Here is a 22,848-nt window from a genome sequence, read left to right as displayed (position 1 = left end):
AAAACCCCACAGAAAAAATATGCTTTGTTTTCTATCCTACAACTCCACTATTGCTGTAAAGTTTTCAGACAGTGAGTCAACGCTACATTTAACATTCTGTCATCACTAACCAGAACAAAATAAAAAAATTTCAGTGGTTTCAATACAATGAGTAGCACTGAATTACAAACTCCTTTTATTCTTACAATATCCATGTGAGAAAGTGACAATCAGCCAACTTCCTCCTCCACCCTCAATGGGAGCATTTTTGTTCTAAAAAGAAGTATCAATTATTTATCATACTTGATATTAAACCTAGTGATCCAACACAGACAATATTCTCCATAACCTATCTCAGCAACTGCCTGCTAACCATACCAGTTATGGCGAAATACGTTACAGTGTTAAGGCACTCTCCAAAGTGAGCTAATATGGTACTGCATAGATTTCTGAGGTCAGAAAGGACCTATTTACAATTGTGTCAACATTACTCAGGCAGTGAACCCTTCCTACAATAACTACATTTTATATATTTCCTACACACCCCCCAGTTTTGTAGATTACACAGTTCCAAGACCTAAGGTATCTCCTGGAGGAAGAGTAGCTTCTGATACTGAGAGTTTTAGTTTTTCATAGCGGGACACCCAAAACTCTATTCTTGTGTACCATTTAAAGCATTATAGCGGGAGTTTTTCCAAAGTCCATGCACAGCAAGTGCTAAACAAATCACCATTTCCCCTCTACCATTTTTTCGGGAAACAGAAAGGATGGCTTTGAACTCTTGACGACCAGAAAGCTGCATTTTAGTATGTGGGTAAGGAAGCAACGGTTCCAAGGCAACATCTGCAAAGCTACCGATGCTCAGTGGTCGGGGTTTTCCTTCCTGCCGGCAAACCCACCGCTCCCGTTATCCCACACCCGTCCCGCGTCCTCCCCCTGGCCGTGCTCCCCGGCGGTCGGCGCTCACCGGCGGCGGAGATAACAGCAAAGAGCTCTTGCAGGGAGGGCAGCAGCGTGTCGGGCTCGGCCTTCCAGACGCTCCGCAGCAGCCCGCTGACCTGGGTCACCTGCGAGACGTAGAGGCGCAGCTCGGCCTCCCGGCTGCCCTGGCTCTGGAAGTGGGCGATGCTGCGGACCAGCTGCTGGCAGAAGGCGAGGGAGAGCTTCCTGCCGCGGGGCAGGCACTGCGGGAAGTCGCCCAGCAGCTGGCACAGGCGGGCGCAGAGCGGCGGCGCCGGCCGCTCGCACACCAGCCGCAGGGCCTCCACCTGCAGCAGCTCGAAGAGCTCCAGCACCGAGGGGCAGCTCATGATGAGGCGCAGCCCCGCCTGGATGTAGTCGAGGATGGCGGGGTCGCGGCTGCTCAGCTCGCCGTAGCCGCGCTGCAGGAGGCCGAGGACGAGCCCGCGGTTGAAGAAGGCCTCGAACTCGTCGCGGTGGTAGCGGCCGTAGGCCTCCAGCACCTGCCGGCCCACCTGCCGCTGGAAGGGGTCGGGGCCCTGCAGCACCAGCCGGGTGCTGAGGGCGAACATGGCGCGGCACTGCGCCTGGCTCAGCGGCGTCTCCGCCGACTCCACCACCCGCCGCACGATCACCCGCTTCAGCGGCAGCGGGTGGGACGAGCTCACCAGCCCCTCCAGGATCTTGTCCATGGCGGGCGCTCCGGGCGCATCGGCCCAGCGGCGGCGGCGGCGGACCGACCCAGGCCTGGCGGGAGGAGGCCGCCGCCGCCGCCTCCCCGCGGCCTTCCCCTCGCCCCGCCGCGCTATGCCGCCCCGGCGGCGGCGGCGGCCGCCGCTCCCGCGGCCCTCCCGCCCGCCCCTCGCCCGGGCGGCGGCCCCGCTCCCCCGGCCCCGGCTCGGGCAGCACCGCGGCCCCAACTGCCACCGCCGAACGCTCCCCCGCCGACCCGGAAGCGCAGCGGCACAAACAGGAAGCCGGGCCGGGCGGCCACCACGCGTGCGCCAGCCGCCTGCGGACGCTGCTCCGCACTGCCACGCCAGCCAATGGGGAGCGAGGGCGGGGCGGCGGGTGTGGCGGTTGGTGACGGTTGGCGGCGGCTCGTGCCCCCCGGTGGCGGGCAGCGGGACCCGGCCTGAGGGGCGGGCCGGTGGCCGGGGCCCAGCCAGCGTGGGGGGGCTCGGAGGGGCCGAGCTGTTCCAAGCCAGCGTGTGTCGTACAGCTTTTGGTTGGTCCTCCGTGCGCACAAGGTCCCACCGGGCTCCTGGTCCCCCAGTCTCGGGGATACCCCGCTGTGCTGAGGTGATGGCCAGGCCTATCCCTCCTTTAAGCGGCTCGCACAGCTGGTCTTCACCTCCCGGGGCGAGTATTTATTGCTTTATCGCTCCTTCTGCCTGTAAGAGTACTTTTAACCAGCAGTGCTTTCTTAGAGAAGCCTTTGCTCTTCAGCAGCGGTTTAACGAGTAGCGGTTACTGTCAATGTACGTGTGCACATTGTGAAGGTGTTCCCTGCTTATTCTTCATTTTGACCCAGTTTACCTCCAGTTTCCTACACTCAAATTTTGTTAGTGTACCTTGCATTTTACTAGAGTATGCTTCCAGCAGAAGAAAGAGTCCCACAAGTTACAAGAACTGTGAAAATTATCTCTTGAGAACCAGGTAACAACAAAGGTCACAAAATTGTATTAAACCCGTCATTGGCAGTAGGCATATCAGAAGCCAAACTCCACCTTAGTCAAATATAATCTTTTAGGTCAGCTCCCTGGGTGTGCTGGCAAAGCCCTCTCCTTGGTTCTCTGTTTCTCAGTGCAAACACCTTCATGCAATGTGATTGACTAATACCTGTAATTCGGCATCAGGGAAGTATGGAAAATGAGCCTAATTAATCCCCGGTGATAGTTGTTGTGTAACAGGTGCAGAATCTGAGCTGGACTTTAGGTTGTCAATAGATACAGTTGAGGGTAACAAACAATACCCAGAAGCCCTACATGGACAGCTGTATTATACTACAGCTGTCAAAAACCAAAACATGAAACCAAGAAGTTTACAGTTACTTGAAAACTGACCCCATTGTTTATAAAATATTCCAAATGTTTAGTTTAAAGTGTGTAAATAACCCTAACTTTGCTCCTCTGTGCTCCAGGTTTCTGTTTACTCTTCACAGATGTAAAGTTTAGTTCTAGAAATCACTGTGCACAAAAAAGTTGCAATTACTGAATCATTGTGTTTCAGTATAAATTGTGTTGACTAAGGGCTTTTTCTGAGAACTTTACAAACATCAGAGACTATTGCCACCAATACCTTAATTATCTGAACTATCTTTGTAAAGTGTACTGTATTGGAATGATATCTAAATATCTAAATAAACTTCTTTTTTCTTTTTTCATTTTTTTCCCCCAAAAGGACACTGTAGTTAATACCCATTAAAAACTTAACCTTGAGGAAGGTGCTGGATTACATAGTTTGTATACCTGTGGAGAATAATGCTTTGCTTTTCATAATCTGTATCAGGAATTTTTTTATTTTACTTAAGTTGATGAGTACAATTTCTCTTTTTTTTTTCTTTTTCTTTTCCCATAGTGCTATTAATGGTATCTTCTGAAGCCAGAATGGGAGAGGAGTCTGGTCAGGAGTCCAACCAGAACTCTGAAAGTAAGAAAGAACTGAAATCAAGATGCCATGTTTGGGGAAGGGTAAAGTGAGCCCTTAATGTGGAGGGAGTTTCATGTGGAGAATGGAAGGGGAAAGAAAGTTTGGAGATGTCAGAAACTCCAAAGGTGCTCAGGTGTGTCAGGGTGTACGAGAAAGAGATGAAAGGAGGAGAAGTGGAAAAAGATGGGTGGTATAGCAGGCTTGTGGGACATACAATGAAGTACGAAAAACAGAGGGATGACAAGAGGAGCTATTGCCATGAACAGCAGAGAAACAAACGCAAAAGAACTGGAATGGTCATTTGAAAAACTGGAGACATACTTACAGCTTGCAGGCACATGGAAATACGGGTAATGCAGAAAGCTTGAGCAGCTGCAGATTAGCAGCATCAGAGGCTTTTGTGAACTCAAAGATCAAAGGTTTTTGGTGCTTTGTTTGTGTAGGGTTGTAGATGGGAGGGGAGGCAGTGCCCACTGCTTGGGCTGAGGGATCGGTCTTCCCAACAGTCCAGGAGCATTCTACCTGGCAGCCTGATCACAACGATCGCTGCATAGATAAGGCAGTTTCTCCAAAAAAGCCACAGAAAGGTCTGGAAAACTGCAGATCTATCTAAATTTGATAGTTGGAACTATATAGTTGGAGGGAGAGTAAGGTACCTCTAGCATAGGAGCTTGGAAATAGTATTCTTATTTGCATCCAGATTTCCAAGTATGCGTAATCCTTATTTAATGAACTTATTTCAAGTAATAGAACTAGCAATGAAAACCAAGTGATTAAGAGTTATGATGGTTGAGTCACTGAGTATGTTTATGACCTCAGAGCTAAGGATTACCTGAGCTGTGGGGATGATCCTAATTACAACCTTACTATTAGATAGGCAATTATCAATATATAATTATGAGAGAAATTTTGGAACACAGACTGTTCCTCTGTTTTCAGTGAAAACTAACTCCTATATATAAATATATTAGTGAGTTGTGAAAAATGAAAAATCAATGAAGTATTCAGTGAATAAAATATGTCTTAAAAAGTTTTCCCTGAAAAAGAAAAAAACCGAGTCATGTTTCATCAAAAACAAATGCTATTGACAAATCACTCTTATTGTGAAAGAGCACAAATGGCAGCAGAAGGTTAACCATAGTGGTGTTTCCTTCGTGACCCAAAAATCTTAAAGACAGTAGGGCAGAAAGGAAACTTTTTACTAAGAATCCTGGATTAAATGTATCCTGTCAGCCTACAGACGTTTTATATCTTGTGCACGAGATGACTGCTTTCTAGTAAAACATTTTGTAGGTAAGGGGGCCATCCTGCACAGCTATCCTAAGGGCTCTGTGTGCAACATCTGCCCACTCCCCATTCCAGCCACATGAAGAAGTCTAACGTGCTGGACTTCCTGCTGATGCACAGAGGTATCCACATTGCAGGTACAGTGAATCCAGTCTCCCGGAGAGGTAGGATCCCCGAATATCTGCAGTAGGTTCAGCGTGTCAGATATTGGTTGCATGACTGCTAAATCTAGTGCAAGATGGGCAATGGGAGCACTGGGGGAGATGGTGAGCAGGCCTCCCTTCTCAGTCACAGCTTGCTGGTTGCTCAGTTTCACCATAACATGAAACTGCACCATGAGTCAGGATCTCCTGAGCACTAATCATGGCTCTGATATCAACTGCATCTGTGGCTGCAAGCAGCTTATTTAACTGCAGGGTCAGTATCTGTCACGTATGAATAGCAGTAGCTAGGTACTTGAGAGCACTGTAAGGTTCAATTAGATAATGTTTACTGAGTATTAATTAAATATTTTCATTTTCAAAGTGTTGATTAAAAATGCCTGATCGTAGAGTCATCATGTTCTAGTTGTACAGTCACATGTCCCAAAGGTTTATTCATCTAATAAACATAGGGCACAGGTTTATTTATCTAGAAATCAGAACAGCACAGCATGTGGCCCCAGTGTCTTACTAAAACCAGTTATCATGATGCAATTGTTTATTTGTGAGGAGAGAAACTTTGATTTGAAAGAGCTGATTTGTCTCCTGTGGATACAATCTGTCATGATTCAGTTTTGCATATATAGTATATATATTTGCCAGGTAAAAGACCAATATCTGACTGAATGTGATTTTATTACTATTTCAGTATTAGTTTTCCTCTGCATTTGGTATTCAGAAGACCTGTGTAGTAATTGCCTTGAAAACACTGGGCATCCCTAGCTTCAGCCAAGTGACTGACTATTTACAACTATAATTAAATGCTGCAGTTCAGCGATGGTGGGAGACCTAGGTAGTTCCTCAGCATTCATGTGGCAATAATGTACCTAGGTATTAGGTTGAGATGCTAAAAAGTTTAAGAAGACTCAGACCTCTGTTGGAATTAAGAGACGTACAGTGGATTGCAGGGCCAGAAAGTTGATGTCTTAAAAGGCAGGCGTATCCATATGAGATGAGCTGATAGACGGTATCTGCCACTGAAAATTTCCAGGAATAAGAATCATCCCTGAGGTCTAGCATGGCTCAGATTAAGTTTGGCTGAAATACTGTGTTTCAACTGAAGCTTCTTTGCTAGATAATCTGCCCTCTTTACTAAGTACCTTGTCTCAGTAAGAGGTTCAGCTGGTCCACTGTGATGAGTGTATTTTGTATTTCAGTCCTTCTACTCGAAAGGATAACTGGCAAATATTTGTACAGTATCTTTCTCTCAGATCTCCATTGCATGAATAAACAAAATTGCTTGTTACCAAATATACTATTTGTACTGCTGTCTATCTTATTGCACACCCTAAAGAAAGTGAATGTTTCACCATAGTGAAACAATGGTGGTTAGATTGATTTGGACGATTTGAAACTTAGCTGTGCATTAGAATCTTCTTGATTGCTTTTCACTTATGTCTTTATGAGATTTAGAATTATGTCAGGGAAGTACCCCAGAGGTCAGGAGTGTTTAGGGTACCTAGACATTAACTGCAGCTATGCAGAGGCAAGGTATACGCCAGCTGCTCATGTTTCACAGCAAGATGTGCATAACTTTTCAAAGCCCTGATGGCCTAAAAAGTGAACTTTTGGAGGCTCCATATCTCTTCCTTCTCTTGCACTGCACAGAATGTTCACAGTAAATGTCCCAGATTTTAAAGTCAGAATAAACCGCTTTATGTTTAGGATGTATAAGGCTAGATGTTTAAAAGTGGAGAATCAGACTGTGTTATGCCAAAAACCCCTTGAATTTGTGCAGTCTTTTATCTATTTTGCTTGTGCAAATGCCTGTTTTGCATGCGTACATTTGCAATACAAATGCAACTTGAGTGTGTTCATATGAAAATGTGGCATTATGTAGGAATTTATATGCAATTATACATACTATTTTCAGGAAAAAAATTGTAATGGTGATAATCTCTTTCAAGTACAGACTGCTCTTAAAACAAGAAAAGCCACGGTTATATAAAGAACTTCCTTTGATAAATGATACATTTGATAAAATTCAGATACCTGCTGAGGAAATAGCCTGTTTATAGAAATGGACTTATACATCAGCCCAGCTATCTGACAGGAAGTAATAAAAGTAGATTGCCTGCAAGGTCATTTGTGACTCCGAAATTAGACAGAATATGGACTGTGGAAGTCAGCTGTGAGGCTATGGCAGAGAACAATGCATACTTCATTGAATCTGCCCTGAAAGATGTGTCAGATATCACACCTTTCTCTAGAGAGAAAAGATTCAGTAGGTGAAGAGAATATTAAGCATTGTACTTCACTGCATATTATGCACAACTAACTTAACAGGTTTTTCACTATGTGATATTTCTAAATTTTAGTGAGATATTCAGTGGTTACACATGCATCCAAATAGATATAAATTCTAATTTGTAAAAATATGACAGCACACTTCATGTGGAAAAGTAGTAAGTTTAGCCCAAGTTAGATTGCTGTTTCTTTTATCAGTTTTTAATGAGACACCAGACAGAACCAATACTGAAATTCTTACAGCCATTGGCTGACACAATGTCTGCTGCCTAATGAAGGTGTAAATTGTATCATAAATCTCCTATTTTTATTGCTGTTTCTTTGTATGAGGAGTGCAAATCACCTTTCAAACTTACAGGTTTCTGCTATCTCCTCCATATATTATCCATGTGCATTGTATATGATACTATAAAAGAATGTAATTTGTCCTAGACCAAATGTCAAAGTTGCTCATGCTATCAGATCTTATGGATATATATTTTATGGATGACATTTGAAGGAATAACTGAGGACCCAATGCACATTATCATGAAAAACAAATCCAGAAGTATGTTTAGAATCCAGAAAAAAAAGTAGGAATTTAAGTTTCACAGGACAAAAATTTTATCCCTGAGAGATATGACCATGGCTTGATTGATGTGTACCTTAAAAGAGGTGTTTCACCTTATTAGAGCTTGGAGATTTGCCAGTATTAAAAAATGTATACATCCTGTGAGGAATCAAGCATCTCTGTGTACTTTCTCTAGTTATTACATTACATCTGTAACACTTTTTGCAGTATCCCAGCATTTTGGCTTGTAGGAAATCCTTTGCCGTGAGCTAATGGAACAAAATGTTTCGGTATATGCCTGGTAATGTGGCATAAAAGAAGTCTCTGTTTTCAGTGGAACTACTGTGATGCTCAACTGGTCATCATTGCCTGGGAGTTTTCTGCTCTATGATACATGCAGAATCCTCCCAAGTGAAGTCTTGCATTTTGGTTTGTGTCTAGTTTTGCCTTGTGTTTGCTACAGCATGTAAGATCTATGCACCATTTTTAAACTCTAGCTGAGGTCTTGGTGCTTTTCTTCTCTTAGTTTGTTTTGGGATTTTGTTGTTTGTGGTTTTTTATAGCATACATAGAGTCTATATTTTCTCTTCCTTCCATAGTGCTGTCATTACCACTGGTCAGGCTTCATATTTAATGGACTATATGACTTCCTTTGTTCCAATTATTTTGTCAAAGTTTAAGCATTGCTTTTCCCAGGGTCTGAGAGTTTTGTCCTGGGTCATAACCATGACTTTTTTTTTCCAGTTAAGCCATCAAAAATCCAAGATGGGTTTGTTAGTAGTAAATCAGTCACAAACTTCTCTTAGCATCTTTTGTTTTGTTATGTATTGTTTTGTTCTCTGTTTAAAAATATGCTGCTTGGACTTTAAGGCAAACTTCAGATGTTTACAGTTTCAACATTAGCTGCCTTCTGACTCTTGACTTTTTCCTGGCAACTAGTTTCTTACAGTAGTGAAGCAAGTAATTGTTTAATTTATTCATGTTTCATTTTTAAAAGAGTGCTGATAAGTCCCAACTCAGTATTGCCTTAGTTATGCTCACAATACTCTGAATTATTCGGTAAACTCTCTGTGTCAAAAATGTCTGACATCCTCAGTCATCATTCTGACCACATCTAACCTACATTGCATGGTGGAGATACTCAGCTTACTTTCAGCCTGAGCAAGTTTGTCTGCACCCTGCCTCAAATAATAAGCAATACAATCTTTGCATTCATAGGGGGACAGCTGGGCTGCTGCTGCTTCTGACACTGAAGTTTGGTCGCCACCAGTTTAAGTATCTCTGCACTATGCTTTGTTGCAGGGTAGGTAGGTCCTTCATTGCCCAAAGAAAGTCTATTTGATCAGGTCACATCACCTTTCAGAGCCCACCCACAGTGTCATAGAATCATAGGATCATTTTGGTCAGAAGAGACCCCCAAGGTCTTCAAGTCCAACCATAACCTAACACTGGCACTAAACCATGTCCCTAAGAACCTCATATATGTGTTTTAAACACCTCCAGGGATGGTGGCTCCACCACTTTCCTGGTGTTGAATCATTACATCTCTGAAATCTCTACGTCCTGTCAAATACAAGTGAAATCAGTCCTTGTATTCTGATGCTTATGATGAGCAAGAGGAGGGCAGACACATGGACATGACCACATATTCCTTGTTTCCTTGCAACGTTAAGGAAAGGTGTCTGACTTCCAGCTCAAGGAACCCCGAAACACTACAGAGATCATACACATTGTGTACACTGGGTGAGTTCACCCAGCAATGAAGAACTGTGGAGCAAGGAACACAGTAACTCTGGACAATAACAAAGGACAGAAAACAAAGAGTATTTTATGCAGACATGCAAGCATGCTTAATGAAACAGAAGTCAGATGCACACTCGTTAGCACAGATCCTCCAAAATCAGGGAGAGCGTAAGTGCATTATGTTGGTCTTGTACAGACATCCTTGAAGATTTTACACTTAAGTGAGCAGATCGCAAGGAGTAATTTAGCCCTAAGATACAGTGTAGTCACACTGGTAATCAGAATGTACAATTAGTTTCCATCTTCTGCCAGAAAAGTCAATGCAGTTTAGTGATTTTTTTGAAGAGTTTACACAGCTGGTATTTCATTTACCTTTTAGATTGTGGGGCTTTTGGCTTCTTGAATTCGGCTCAAATATTTGAATCCCCAGAAGAATCCTTAGCAACAGAGTAATATATCTAATTCAGATTACTTTGGTTTGGATTCTGCGATAATCTTTCAAAACAAGCCAGTCTGTTCATATTTCAACACTTTGTGCAGTGTTGCATGCACTAACTCAGATACATAACAACACAGGAATAGTAACCATTTTTTGATTTGAATAGCTGAATTCTTTGGTAAAAATTTGGATCACTAAGAAAATTTTCTTCACCTCAAGCTTGCTTAAGATCCATAAAAAAGAATTGTGGGGTATACAAAAACAACACAAGGCCAGATACATACTCTGAAATGTGAAATTGTGTAAACACATTTTTATTTGGATTCCATTTTAAATTTCAGCACAGATGGAGCCTGTGATAATTCAATAGTGGTGGTAATTTGTCTTCGTCTTAAACCAGGATCTGACATGTTCTTCACTTACAGTAGCTGCTGAGGGGAGCTTAGGTTAATGTGTAAAATAATTGGTTCTTTAAACAGTTGGGCAGAGTCTCAATCAGTTCCAGTCTCAGTATCAGGTTTCTTTTAATCAGAGGGAAGAACAGCATTTTTCTGATGATCTGTGTGCACTGAAATTGGTTGGAAAGAAAATGCTTTGAGCAGCGCAGCATAGAAGCAAATGTTCAGTGTTATAAATAACATGTGATTAGACAAATATACTAAGCTCATAGAGCTTATTTATGTTGAATCATGTGTCAGGGTGTGTGGACTTTTCTGCCCTGATTTCAATGATCTCATTCTTCTGGGAGAGGACCTATTTAAAATAAAAGTTCATTTCGCGTAAAACATAAATACATCTAGAGAAATAATTATTTTTCTTTACTGAGTACAAATTTTTTTACTACCTATTATCTACAATATGAAAAAATGAAAACATATTACTGGTGGTCCAAAACATTTTTTACAAATGAGGCATATCCAGCCCCATTTTTTAAAGATTTACACCGTGTATACCAACAGTTTGGTATGGAACTTACCCAAATAAAAAAAGGAAGGATACTTTGTTTCCTGTAGTTGTTACATATGTCTGAGTATCTTCATTCTCCTACAATGATTTAAAGGCAACAAGCAAATCACAGAAAGTTTATAGTGTTATAAACTACTATAGGAAAATTTGGATAACAGAGGGAAATTGATTTTTATTTCAGTGCCTAAAAATTGCTTTTGGTTTGTTAATGCTCATTTAATGTAATTAAATCAGACACCTAACAAATACACAGAGTGTTCTTTCTGATAAAAAGAATTGCCATTTCAGTTTTTCAACAAAGATCTGGCTGAGGTCAGTCCCCTGCGGAGGGCCTGGAGGTACTTGCCACCCTCCTTATCACCTTAAGCCAGTCACCTTCCAGTCCAGCCGCTCACCAGTCAGAACTTCAGTTCTGACATGAGGATTTTTGTCTCATGTTGGTTCTTGCACTGCTTATTATCACTGTAAGAGTAACAGCCTTCTAGCTCATGCTTGCCCTCCGAGTTTGCTGCTAGTATTTACCTGCTGCGCATCTGGATTTCTGCCAGTGCTAGAGAAGTATCTTCCTCTTAGAGTAGACAGGTGCATGTTAGAAGGGATTGCCAAAAACTCTCTACCTCTGAGGGCACAGAGTGCTCAAATACTTGATTCTTAACAGTATTAGACAGGTTCCCTTCAAAACCGAACTATGACTGATGAACATCTTCTTGTCATGCAACCCACCATGACAAGGGGATGGTTAAGGCAGCTGATATACCTGTGTTCAAGCAGCACTGTCAAATCAGACATCTCTGCCTGAACATGCTTTATTGAGTACTTCTGAGTCCTGCTTTCTACCAATAGTCCACAAATACCAATGCTTTTGAAGGTAAAAGGCCTTTAATGCTGGTCATTTAAAGTTTATCTTTCCTAGTACCTCATAGAACCCTTGCAAAAGATCAGTTGTGGCCCATGACTTGCTTGTGAAATCGTCATTGCTGTAGACAGTCAAAGTGATTCACCAAAGGCCACAAAATGCTTTTACAGCACCTGGGACTCTCAGAGAATTATACTTGACATTATCTAGTAAAGCAGTTTGATTTTGTTTGTATTGTAATATATCTGTATTTCAAAAGTGGATCAGGGGGACAAGAATGACACCTTGCACTTTCAAAGTGCTTTATGAATATCAGCCCTACTAAAAGCCAAGAGGGTGCAACATTCTAAAATTACTTAGGTGCTTTTCAAAATCCTCCTCTGTAAACACCTTGACATTTTTCCTGATGAAGCTCTACCTCATGTACCATCATAAACACCTGCAAAACCACCTCATTCTCTTTTTGTGACTCTGTCAAATTACCTCTTGATGTGATACCTACAGAAGAGCTCCAGTTTGCTTTCTGTGATTGCTTCTTGCTTTACTGGCCTTGATTGTCTTGTTATTACCTCCATGCTCCCTCTGTTTGTTATCGCTTCTCTCTTGGCTCATATTTACGTTGGCAGTGTTCAGGAACTGGACTACTCTTTCCATTTTGTGCTTTTATAGCATGTACTTCACAGCGGCCATTTCCAGCAATGACAAAATCATAATGCACCACCTTTGTACTGTAGGGAAAATGTAGGTGAATACTACATGAACATAGGTACATCTGGCAACATGTAAGTAGGGAACCCCACCCACACAGGGACTGTTTGCCACTGCAGGGCTAAGAAGAGCTTCAGAATGGGGTGAAGATAAGTACTATCAGCTACATAAGATTATTAAAGTCTTGTTCTCAGTTTTGCTGTACTGTGCAGGCTTATGTACTGACAGTAAGATTGCAGAGGACATGCCATGAAAAGATGTTTCATTACAGTGGAATAGTGTAGCACAGGAAATAAGCATAAATAGGGATGTTTAAATAAAAGGAGTTGAGATTCATCTCAAAAGAATGAAATGGAACTGATTTTTGCTTCATTTGGATAGTTAAAATAGGAAAAATAACTGTTATAGTGCCAGTGACACACTTGCTAGCACAATAGAAATAATCAGAATTCCAGTTTAATGCGATATTGTAGAACGTGAGAATTTTTTGAAGTGCTAATGAAAAATAAAGAAGTGTTATGAGTGTTAGGAAATGGTAATTGGTAGATAGTAACACATTTATGGAATAGCGACAGTTTCACATGAAAAAGTATTGTAAGAATGTTGATTAGCTTAACTGGAACAGGAAAGATTTAAAGAAAGAAGGGATTCAAAAGAAGCAGCCTTACTCCTGTCCTTGCAAAGCAGTGATTAGTATTAATTAGAAATGAGACAGGACAGAGCTTAGGGCACATGTAATAGCACAACTCCTTTTATGTGCAACATAATTCCTTTCATGTCCATGGAGCCAACAAAATATCCTTGGAATGGCATTGACCAACACAGGTGAGTGGCATAATATTGCAGAACTTTTGGAAGAATTACTAATTGCAGAGCACTTTGCTTTGTACCTAAGAGGCTGCATGGGTTAAGCATTCATATCCCAGCTGTTGGTTTACATTGTCCTCTCTGCATGCTAGGTGACGTGGGGCAGGAGCTCACTGTAGAAAGGAAATGTACGTTCAATTCTCATTTTGTGTAACCATTAGCATAATGTTGAAGCCCTCTATGCCTTAGTTTTTCACAGGAAGCTGAGAATTATGTAATATGATGCGTCTGGCATGGCTTTGTGCATCATATTTATCTGGATAATGAAACAGTCCTACTAGCAGGAGCTTTCAATAACTAACACAACTGGATCCTAGTCTGGGCTGATTGAGTGGGATCCAGGCCTTAAGCTCCCTGTTACAACCTGGCCTCTGCTCTGAGTGGCTGCTGTGCCTTTCCTAGTTTCAACTGGATTAAATCTATGAATTTCTTAAGTGAGTTCTACAATTCCACTTCTGGATCAGGAGCAATAGAGACAGATAACCTGCTGTCTCAACAGGCCCCGAACAAATATACCAATAACCATGAAACTGTCTTTACCATTTGAGGAAGACAGTAAGAATCCAGCCATCCTGGCTTTAGATGAAAAACAGGGAAACACCAAGTGATATTCTGAGTTTCTGTCTGGGTGTACTTAGTCAGATCTGCTTTGTTCACACTAATCACTGGCAAGATTCATACCATCTTCAGAAGCAGAATTAGATCCACTTTTTCCTTTAATGTGACAGGCTTCTCCATTAATGTGACAAATTTGTAATTCTGCAGATTCTGGGACTGCACCTTTGCTATGAATTTTGTGCCCCTAATTGCTTTCAGCTAAGTAGGAATTCCATTTAATGTCAAAATACTCTGCTACCAATTAAGCAAACTCCATGCAATGAAAAATTTTATTTGGTTTTATTTTACCTTATTTATGATACTGAAAATACTTTTTAGAAATACATTTAACATCAAATGGATATTTTTTATTCAGAGCCATCTAATACAATTGTCCAAATACCTTATCTTTCTTGTCATTAACATAATTAATCTCTTAAAATGGAAATAAATCACCAGATTCATCCTAATCATTTTTCCCTGATCTGTCGACTGAAGTTAGACTGCATTTAATGGTAATGATATGTGAAATCTGGCATGCTGGGAATATATAACATACTTCTGAAGGGCATGATGATAATCAGATTTGTCTAGACATGTAAAACATATTTTTGATGCTGTGAATTCCTCCAATTAATTTTATTAGTATTTTAGACTCATGATAATTTAACGCAGATGTAGTGTGGTAATTAGAAATTGTAATAGTCAGAAAGTTTTTAGCAGAAAAGCCACTGCCATCTTAAAATAATAAGGCCACATCACCACCTGTTGCAAATAATACTGGTTTGTTATTTCCAGTATTTAATGTATTCACTAAGTTTTCTACTTAATGCAGGTACTTGCCTGTCTGAGAAGGAATACATTCGGACATTAGCGAACATTCTGTATCAACCTGTTACTTAATGGCATGCTTTCTTTTCCTGATACCCATGCAGCTGGGAGCTTTTTCAGTTTGTTAAGCTTCTCTCATTCCAGTGCCGCACAGGCTGGCTGCAGCGGGAGCCAGTGCTCGCATGCAGTTCCTTTCCTGGGTGGCTGAGGAGTAGCGGAGCAGGTCAGGATAGCCATGATTTTCTGTCACAGGTCTGTTCAGTAGGAGAATAACGTTGTCCAAAACCATATCGGTAAACTGGTCTTGTGTTTTAAAGTTTCAAAACGAGAGGTACCACAGTGTCAGTTTTTAAGGTGTAGGTAATTGCCGGCAGTCAGTGGTGTGGCCAGTCCTGCAGTCCGATGTCTGCATGTTGCCACCACTTCAAAACCATGGAAAAGCCACTATTTTTCATATCTGTCTCTTCCGTTCCCCTTGCTTTCCCTCAAGGGCTGGTGTGCCAGCGGCTGGCAGAAACACCCCTCTGCTGATGAATGGATTAATCTGAGGCACTGATGACATTTCATTTGTCAGGCTGAGCCATTTCCTGTCCCAGTTGGAGCTTGGAGTGAGGATTCTCCATACCTCATTGCCCCAGGTGGCGAGAGAGGTTTTTCTTTCTCTCTTCTCACCTCCCACAGACTGTCAACAGGCAATATAACAAAACGTGAGCTGGCATGGGAGACCCGGATGTGCTGAGCGTGGCCGTGGGGGGCTAAGGGCAGTCTGTCTCCACTGTCTGTCTGTCTGTCTCCATTGGTTATCCTGTCTCTCCACTGTCAGCCTTCACAGGAGCAGTGCCTAACTGAGAAAGATGAGCTGACTAGTTTCTTTCCCTCTCCCTCAGAGAAACTTACAACAACCTGCTTATTCAGCTTGTCTGTATTAATGTAACTGTTCTTTGCTGCCAATAATAATTACAAGGAAAGATTATATAAAGAAAATAAAAACTATCTTCATCTTAAAGGTGCAGCTTGAAAAATACTGGTGTGTGAAATCCAGTTTCAGCTGGGAGCTGTCTGACTTCCCTGAGTAAAATAAATCCACAGTGGAAGTGTGGTTAAAAATCAGGAGAAAAAAGTGTGACCTAGAAGCTGTGGAGCAGATGACACAGGCATTCGCTGGAGAAAGCTCCAAATGTCTTAATCTGCTGGGGATGACCATAGGAAGGGTTTTCCAGGAGGCTCATCTGCTTGGCATGGTTGTCACCAAGAGACCTCTGCAGAGGTCTAAATGCCAGCCTGTCAAGCCAGAGTGCATAAGCAGGAAAGATAAGACAGGAGGTGAAAAGGTTCCTGCTGTTTTTCCCCAGTTAAAAAGTAAACTATACCAAGGGGATGTTTAATTTCTTGTAGAAAGGTAAAATATCTCCTTAGGGTAAAGAAGGAGAGAACCTTTTAGGTAAGACTGGAATTATTGTTTCTCGAAGAACAGATAAAAATCCTGAATGATTGAAAACATAATCCAAGGCTTTGACAGTCTGGGCTTGAGCCCATATAGCGTGTCATGAGATAAATGAGTCCCCGAGACTCTTCGGACAGTCTTTTGAGTATCTACATGACAGCTTGTCTTCTGCAAGGATGGAGGAGAGTGGGAGTGTTCCCACTGCATCTGGGGTTTCTCAGCATGGGGTCTAGCTGTGCCTCTGCTCAGCGAAGATGGCAGAAGAAGCTGCACAGCCAAAGCTAAGGCATGCAAGGTGTCTTCCCCTTCTACCCCTGTGTCCATACATAGATGTCAGTGTCACTCCGCCTGGGGAAAAAAAGCCTGACTAAACTTTCACTTGTCCGCTGCCTTCCTTCAGCAGTACCTTGATTTGTTCAGCTACCTGGCTGCTCGCTTGTGGGGTGCTGCTAAATATGGTAGTTCCATCTTCTCTGATGAATTTTTTAGCACAGAAGGTTTGAAGACACAGGCATTTTTATTGTGCAGTTAGCATCTGCCAGCTCGAATGTATGGTGCCAAAATAGCAGTTCCTCACACTGAATACCAGATGTGAGCCTTATTTTGAGAGAGGGAGTTAGAGGAGAGAGCAAATAGTTTTCCCTCAGCTGACAGAAAAACTTGGGAGTTTGAGGTAGCTCCGCAGGGGAGCTAAATATGATTCCCTGGGGAATACTGGTGGAAATTAGCTTCATCATCAAAATCACTAAAAGTTGTTCCTCTCTCGAGATTAGTCTGAAATGTAGGATTTAGCAGACCACTGAAAGTTTTCTGTGTTTCTGTAGGAGCTCCTGAGCTATTATATCCTTCATGCTTGCTGGAAGCAGAATCACCTCTGCACTATAAAAAAAAATTAGGTTGCTTTTCCTTCAATTATATTGTTATAACTCCTTACTCCGGTGTTCATATAGGAATATATTAGTAATGGAAAGTACAATTATAAAATCTCTTGAGTTGGCGCATGAATAAAGCCATCAAATAAGACAAAGTGCTAATAAAATCTTACACAACTTAGGGAATATTACCATAATAACACTGAATGAAGAATAAGTCATACATAACAAAAATACAGTAATACAATAAAAATAACATAACTACAGTTAAGCATTACTTAATTAAAGCCATTTCCCTTAATATCATTTGATTATGTTCCCATTCCACTGGGGTCAAATTCATCCCTGGTGTGACTTTGAGAGAGTACTAAGAGGTGCATTTTTGCCTCGGATTAGGGCTACTCAGAAGTTTATGTCACACTTTTTCTGAAGAAGTTCTGAGAATCCTCTTTTGTCATTTGGGTAAACTTGAGCTACAGTTTTTCAGGTTTCTTAATGTCATGTCCCTGCATGTCCCTGCTCCCTGCACTCCTGTCCTTGAATGTTTCCTAATGATACCGGCACTCCTATAGAAACAGAAATGTTTGCTTAAACTCAGGCAGCAGAGTTGTCCTGTTATCTAGGGAATATTCACATCAGCAGATGGGGCTGTACCACAGAACAGGAGCTCGTTTAGATGCACTGGGTACATCCACATCAGCACAAGCATTACATGAGTACAGATCAGGGGTAGACATTTGAAGAAAACATCCTGCCAGCTGTCCCTGCACACTGTCCTTTGGTCCACATCCCAGAGCGGAGAGCGGTCCTGCGTGATCCTTTAGGGATGGGACCTTTCTACTGACAGAGCAGAGCATTACATTGAGGAGCCACTGGCAAGAAAGACTGCTTGCGAGTGTGCTTGAGACAGAAATGACAAGAGATTGATTAGAAATCAATAAGCCATTCTTTATTTAAATACCACCTTTGTTTTGTACTAAACAGCTTGCCTATTATTTCATAACTGTGAAACTGAGCATTTGCAGTGCTACCTCGGGATGTATTAGATACAGTCAGAGGTCTGCATGTGCAGATTACTTTTTTTATTAGGTGTGTTTTCTGCCTTCTCACCAAAATAAACAAACTGTCACTTGCAGTAATTTAATTCATTTTATGTTTGTTTTGGTTACTTGGTAATTTATTCTGTATGACTGCTGGTGTTTGAATGGAATAGCTGTCTCAGTTCATTAGTCAAACAATGAGTAGGCTACCTGGAGCTATCTAGCCTAGCTTGTAAATGTCTTGCTAGCATGAAAACTTTATTTCTATCAATTTTACTCATCCCTTTCACAATTTTCAGTTCTGTTAGGCCACACTGAAGTCTTCTTTTTCGTACAAGTGTCATTCCATCTCCACAGAAATTGCCTTATGATGTTGAGACCTGGTATTATTTTTACTGCTTTAGTAGCTCTCAAAAGGCATGGTGCCCCATGCAGGAAGCACTATGGGACTTATACAGTACATCCTGTAAGCTCTCTTTTTAGAATTCTGATCACACAGCAGAGCATGTAGAAACAGTATTTCATTTGCCGCCTCCTTTATTGCATGTATGTACTGGATGGATGGATGTTTCAATGATTCTTCCACTATAACTGCAAAATCCTTTCCCTGTTCACTTTGCTGGATGATTGCTCCATTTAGCACATTCTTGAGCTTGATTCTTCACTTCCAGGCTAATTATTTCACAAGGTGCAATGGCTAATCTAAACTGTTATGTCAAACTGTCAATTCCTAGAACCTAATTTTTCCCACCTAGAAACAGCAAACCAAACATTCAACTATAGCAAAAAAGAATGTAGAGGACAACTCTCATTCCGCTGTCATTCATATTGCTGTGTTAACCAGGTGACAAAGATCAGAGATCAATGCAGTAGCACAGTGTGTGTCTCACATCTTTGAGAGTTCTCCTTGTCCGTTTTCACTGAACTATCTAAGTGCTTCTTCGCCACAGTAACACCTGAGAAGATCTGTACTTACCCACTTTTAGCTATAATCTCACTTATAGGAAATACTGCTTCAGCAATGTTTTCTTTTAAAAACAGACATTCCCTTTTATGCTATTCTGTATTCTCCCTTGGGCTATATGAAATTTATGCAGAAAATAGCTTTGCATCTCTCAGCCAGTGTTTTTTCTCCTCATTTTCTGAGAGAGGCACTAACTTCTTTCAAGAACTCCTTTCCAGGGACTTCAGACTGATTAAGATATCTTAATCTTCTCTGAAAATTCAGACTAAATGATGTAGATCTTGGTATTAACAATGAAAACTTGTTTCCCTGCCAACCAGGTATGCATCTTGCATTAGGCTGATCAAAGATGCCAGGATGCAATCATGAAGTTTATGTGTCAGCAAAGCCTCACTTGACTTAAGCCCTTAAGATTATGTACTTGGAAAGCATATTTTGGAAGAAATTCTGCATGCTATTAGCAAGGACTAATGTAATGTCATGGTTGTCTAAAGCAACAAAAACAATCTCACATTGTACCCAGTTTTTGCCTCAATTGCTGTTAAAGGGAGCCAAATTAGTATGCGGACTCAAGGAAGGAAAGAATCCAGAGGTCAGGGACTTTACTTCTTCTTTCTTGTTTGTTTTTCATTTGTTTGTTTGTTTGTTTTTTAAATTACCTTTTAAACTATGGATCATTATGGCTTAGTGACAAGGCTAAGAACACAGATTCTTCTCAAGTGCACACTGAAAGGGAAAGAAATAGCTGATAGGCACAACTTACAGCAAGGGAAATGCCAGACAGACTCTAGGAAAAAAAACTCTGAGGTTGAACAGTCATTGAATTAGGCTGCCCAAGGTTGTGGAATCTCCATCCTTAGAGATATTCTACACTGGGCTGGATGTGACCCTCAGTAACTTGGTGTAATTTTTAAGCTGGATCTGACTTTGAAGTTGGTGATGCTTCATGCAGTGGACCAAATGACCTCCAGAGGTCCCTTCTTACCTAAATCATTCTGATCCCATGTTTATAAAACATCTGAAAAGATGGGTTGGGATGAGAAAGTAGGAATTGGGAGGGTGAAGGGGAAAAGACAAGGCTAGTTCTGATGCCTACTGTAAACATTTTTTCTCATATTTTTATTCTGTCTTGGGCTATTACAGAAAGTTTAAGAAAATGATGCTATGTCCAAATGACTCAGATACACAGTGCTTACAGTAGTACAATGGCAGCACATTTCAAAAAAGAATTTTTTGTTTGCTCTTCTTAGCATGCATTTTCTTGAATCTTGTTGAATTTAGCACCATTAAAAGTTAGATCTGTAGCAATACAATCTCGAAATGTAGAAGGAATGTACATAAAGATACACCATTTGGAATCTGTCTTCCAAAAAGAGTTATCTATAAAACAACAACAAATGTACTATTTACAATATCTACTGCTGGCATGGTTCAATCTTTTCTGTGGAAACAAAACTAGATGGTATTTTCAATATCTTTGCCAGCTGGCTTATCCCTGATGATCTATATCCACTCCTATTGATTTTTACATCCATCCATAGATCAACTGAATCCCCAAACAGTTTCTCGCTTAAAACTCTAAATTTTGCAATGGAATAGTGCTTTAAATGGAAAGCTGCAGCTCAGAGCAGAAAAGAAAGTCAGAAAGTACTGTGGTGTTTATGCTTATTTCTCCTGTTTGATTGTCTCATTTGTTTATGAGTCTTTGAAAACAGTGCTTAAAATCCTTGGGCAAGGATGGTAGGATGGTGGTCAGTGATCTAAAAATAGCAATGAGAACATGCGCAGATTTAGCAGCGACACTGGTGATTCATGGTTTATCTGATTCTTCCACTTCAAAAAATATTTTCTTGCATCTCTGCATGGCATCATCTTACATCTTCTCTCCAAGATTTGCTGCATTAAAAAATCAGTAGAGCATAAAGTTGTTCCATTTTCAACATAACAGGAGTCCAGGTTTTTCTGAATTTAATATTTTTAGGGACTCTGAAGGAGATCCTTGGCTTATATTGTACATTTGCAACATTTTATTTTCCTTTCTACAATACTCTTCATGCTGAAATAAGAGAGGCTACGCAAAAAGACCTGTAGTAGTAAAAACTGAAATTATTTATGCTCCAATCAGTATTTTTCCTCAGAAATGCTGTGCAAACATAGCAGCACATTACAACCTTTCACTTACCCACATACAAAGAATATATTGTCATTCAGTCATCAGGGTAAGGGAAACTTGCTGAAGTGACATTTCTGTGTAAACTTATGATTTATTGAAACATTTGAAATGCTCTGCTAAATCACCTTCCTCTTTCCCTTTCCTTATGCCTTTACTATCTTATTGATGTATTATATAATTCCTTTCTTCCTTATATGAAAATTCTATATATCCTACAAACTGTGAAAGTGTTACCATCAATGCAGTTAAAACTCGTCTGACTCAGTCTCAGTTGACTGAGGGCCGAAGGCAAGGAAAGCAATGGGAAATGACTACTGAGAAATATTTTTAATCTACTTAATTGAACACAGCCAACCAACAGCTTCTAAATTGAAACTCCTGTGTACTATTTCCAGCAGATATTTATGTTTCTGGTTCTGTGTCTATATTTAAGGTTTAGTGGTTAAACCATTGAATACCACTATCTCTGTAGAGGCAGTGAAACCGAGTTGTCTTTTTCACTCTGTGAGGTGAAGCCTGATTTCCATGGCCAGCAGAAGAGTTTCCGGAGGGAATGTATAGGCTCATTGAGATCACTGTGCCATCGATCTCCCTGCAATCCTCCCCAGCCAGTACTCCCACGTGGGCTGGGCTGGACATGTGCTGCAGGAAGGGCTCTGAGTGTCGTGCAGAAACATTTGTTTCCATGATTTCGGGCAGAAAGCAAGGCTCCATTTTTGTTAGAGTAAGGGTATTAGCAGCTGATTCATGGTGACTCAAAAGCAAATCAAGAGCTGTCTTGATTATTATGCTTACGAAGTTGAATGGTTGGCTTCTGATCATTCCCAAAGCCAGATATTGAGATTTGTGGTCAGGACCTAACCCTGATCCCATCAAAACTAGTGAGAGTTCTGCTGACCATAGGAGGACTAAGATTTTACATGTAACGGCAAATATTTCCTCTCATCTAACTAAACAACTGACAGGAGAATAAAGTGATTAGAGCCTAGGGGAGGGAGTTCTGTTAATTAAGAGAATTTTGGAGGCTAAGAAGCTATTAAATAAAGAGTTGCTACGGCTACTTTCCCCTCCAGAATTTCCTCTTGTTGAAGAGGGCTCCCTCCTCCTTCACTGCTGAAGATGGTTTTAGGAAGGCCCTGCAGTCCTCTACTGTAATCGTTAGCTGATTCAGTGAAGTTCTTATGTAGTTTTTGTTAGAAGCTACTGAAATGCACGTGTACATAGCCCTGGAGTCCTAGTTCCCGTCTTTGCATTTACTGGAGCTGCTGTGTTTAATTAACAGCTATGACTGGCACACAGACAAAGAATACATAAAATCAGAACTAAATAAGCATACTTCCATCCTGAGTCTGTGTGAAGAAGTAGCCTTTATACCTCATTAACAAAGTCTCTGCTGATAACTCTGCTTGATAACAAATATTCTTCAAATACATGGCAGATAAAACTAAAACCAGAGGCAATGTAGACCCACTG

At 41.3% G+C, this 22,848-nt stretch overlaps 1 protein-coding gene across 1 annotated transcript in view; it reads right to left on the bottom strand.

Annotated features, from left to right (window-relative positions):
• Window positions 1-1,706, bottom strand: part of USP38 (ubiquitin specific peptidase 38) — a 29,913-nt gene extending 28,207 nt beyond the window's left edge. Inside the window, exon 1 of the mRNA XM_065633342.1 lies at window positions 947-1,706. Coding sequence (XP_065489414.1) covers window positions 947-1,631 — 685 coding nt within the window. The 5' untranslated portion in view covers window positions 1,632-1,706. The remainder of the gene's footprint in view (window positions 1-946) is intronic.
• Between the last annotated feature and the right edge of the window lie 21,142 nt (window positions 1,707-22,848).

Source organism: Caloenas nicobarica, chromosome 4 (genome assembly GCF_036013445.1).
Source record: "Caloenas nicobarica isolate bCalNic1 chromosome 4, bCalNic1.hap1, whole genome shotgun sequence".
Classification (NCBI taxonomy): Eukaryota; Metazoa; Chordata; class Aves; order Columbiformes; family Columbidae; genus Caloenas; species Caloenas nicobarica.
The sequence above is the reverse complement of the archived record's forward strand: the minus strand, read 5'-3'. Positions and strand labels throughout refer to the sequence as shown.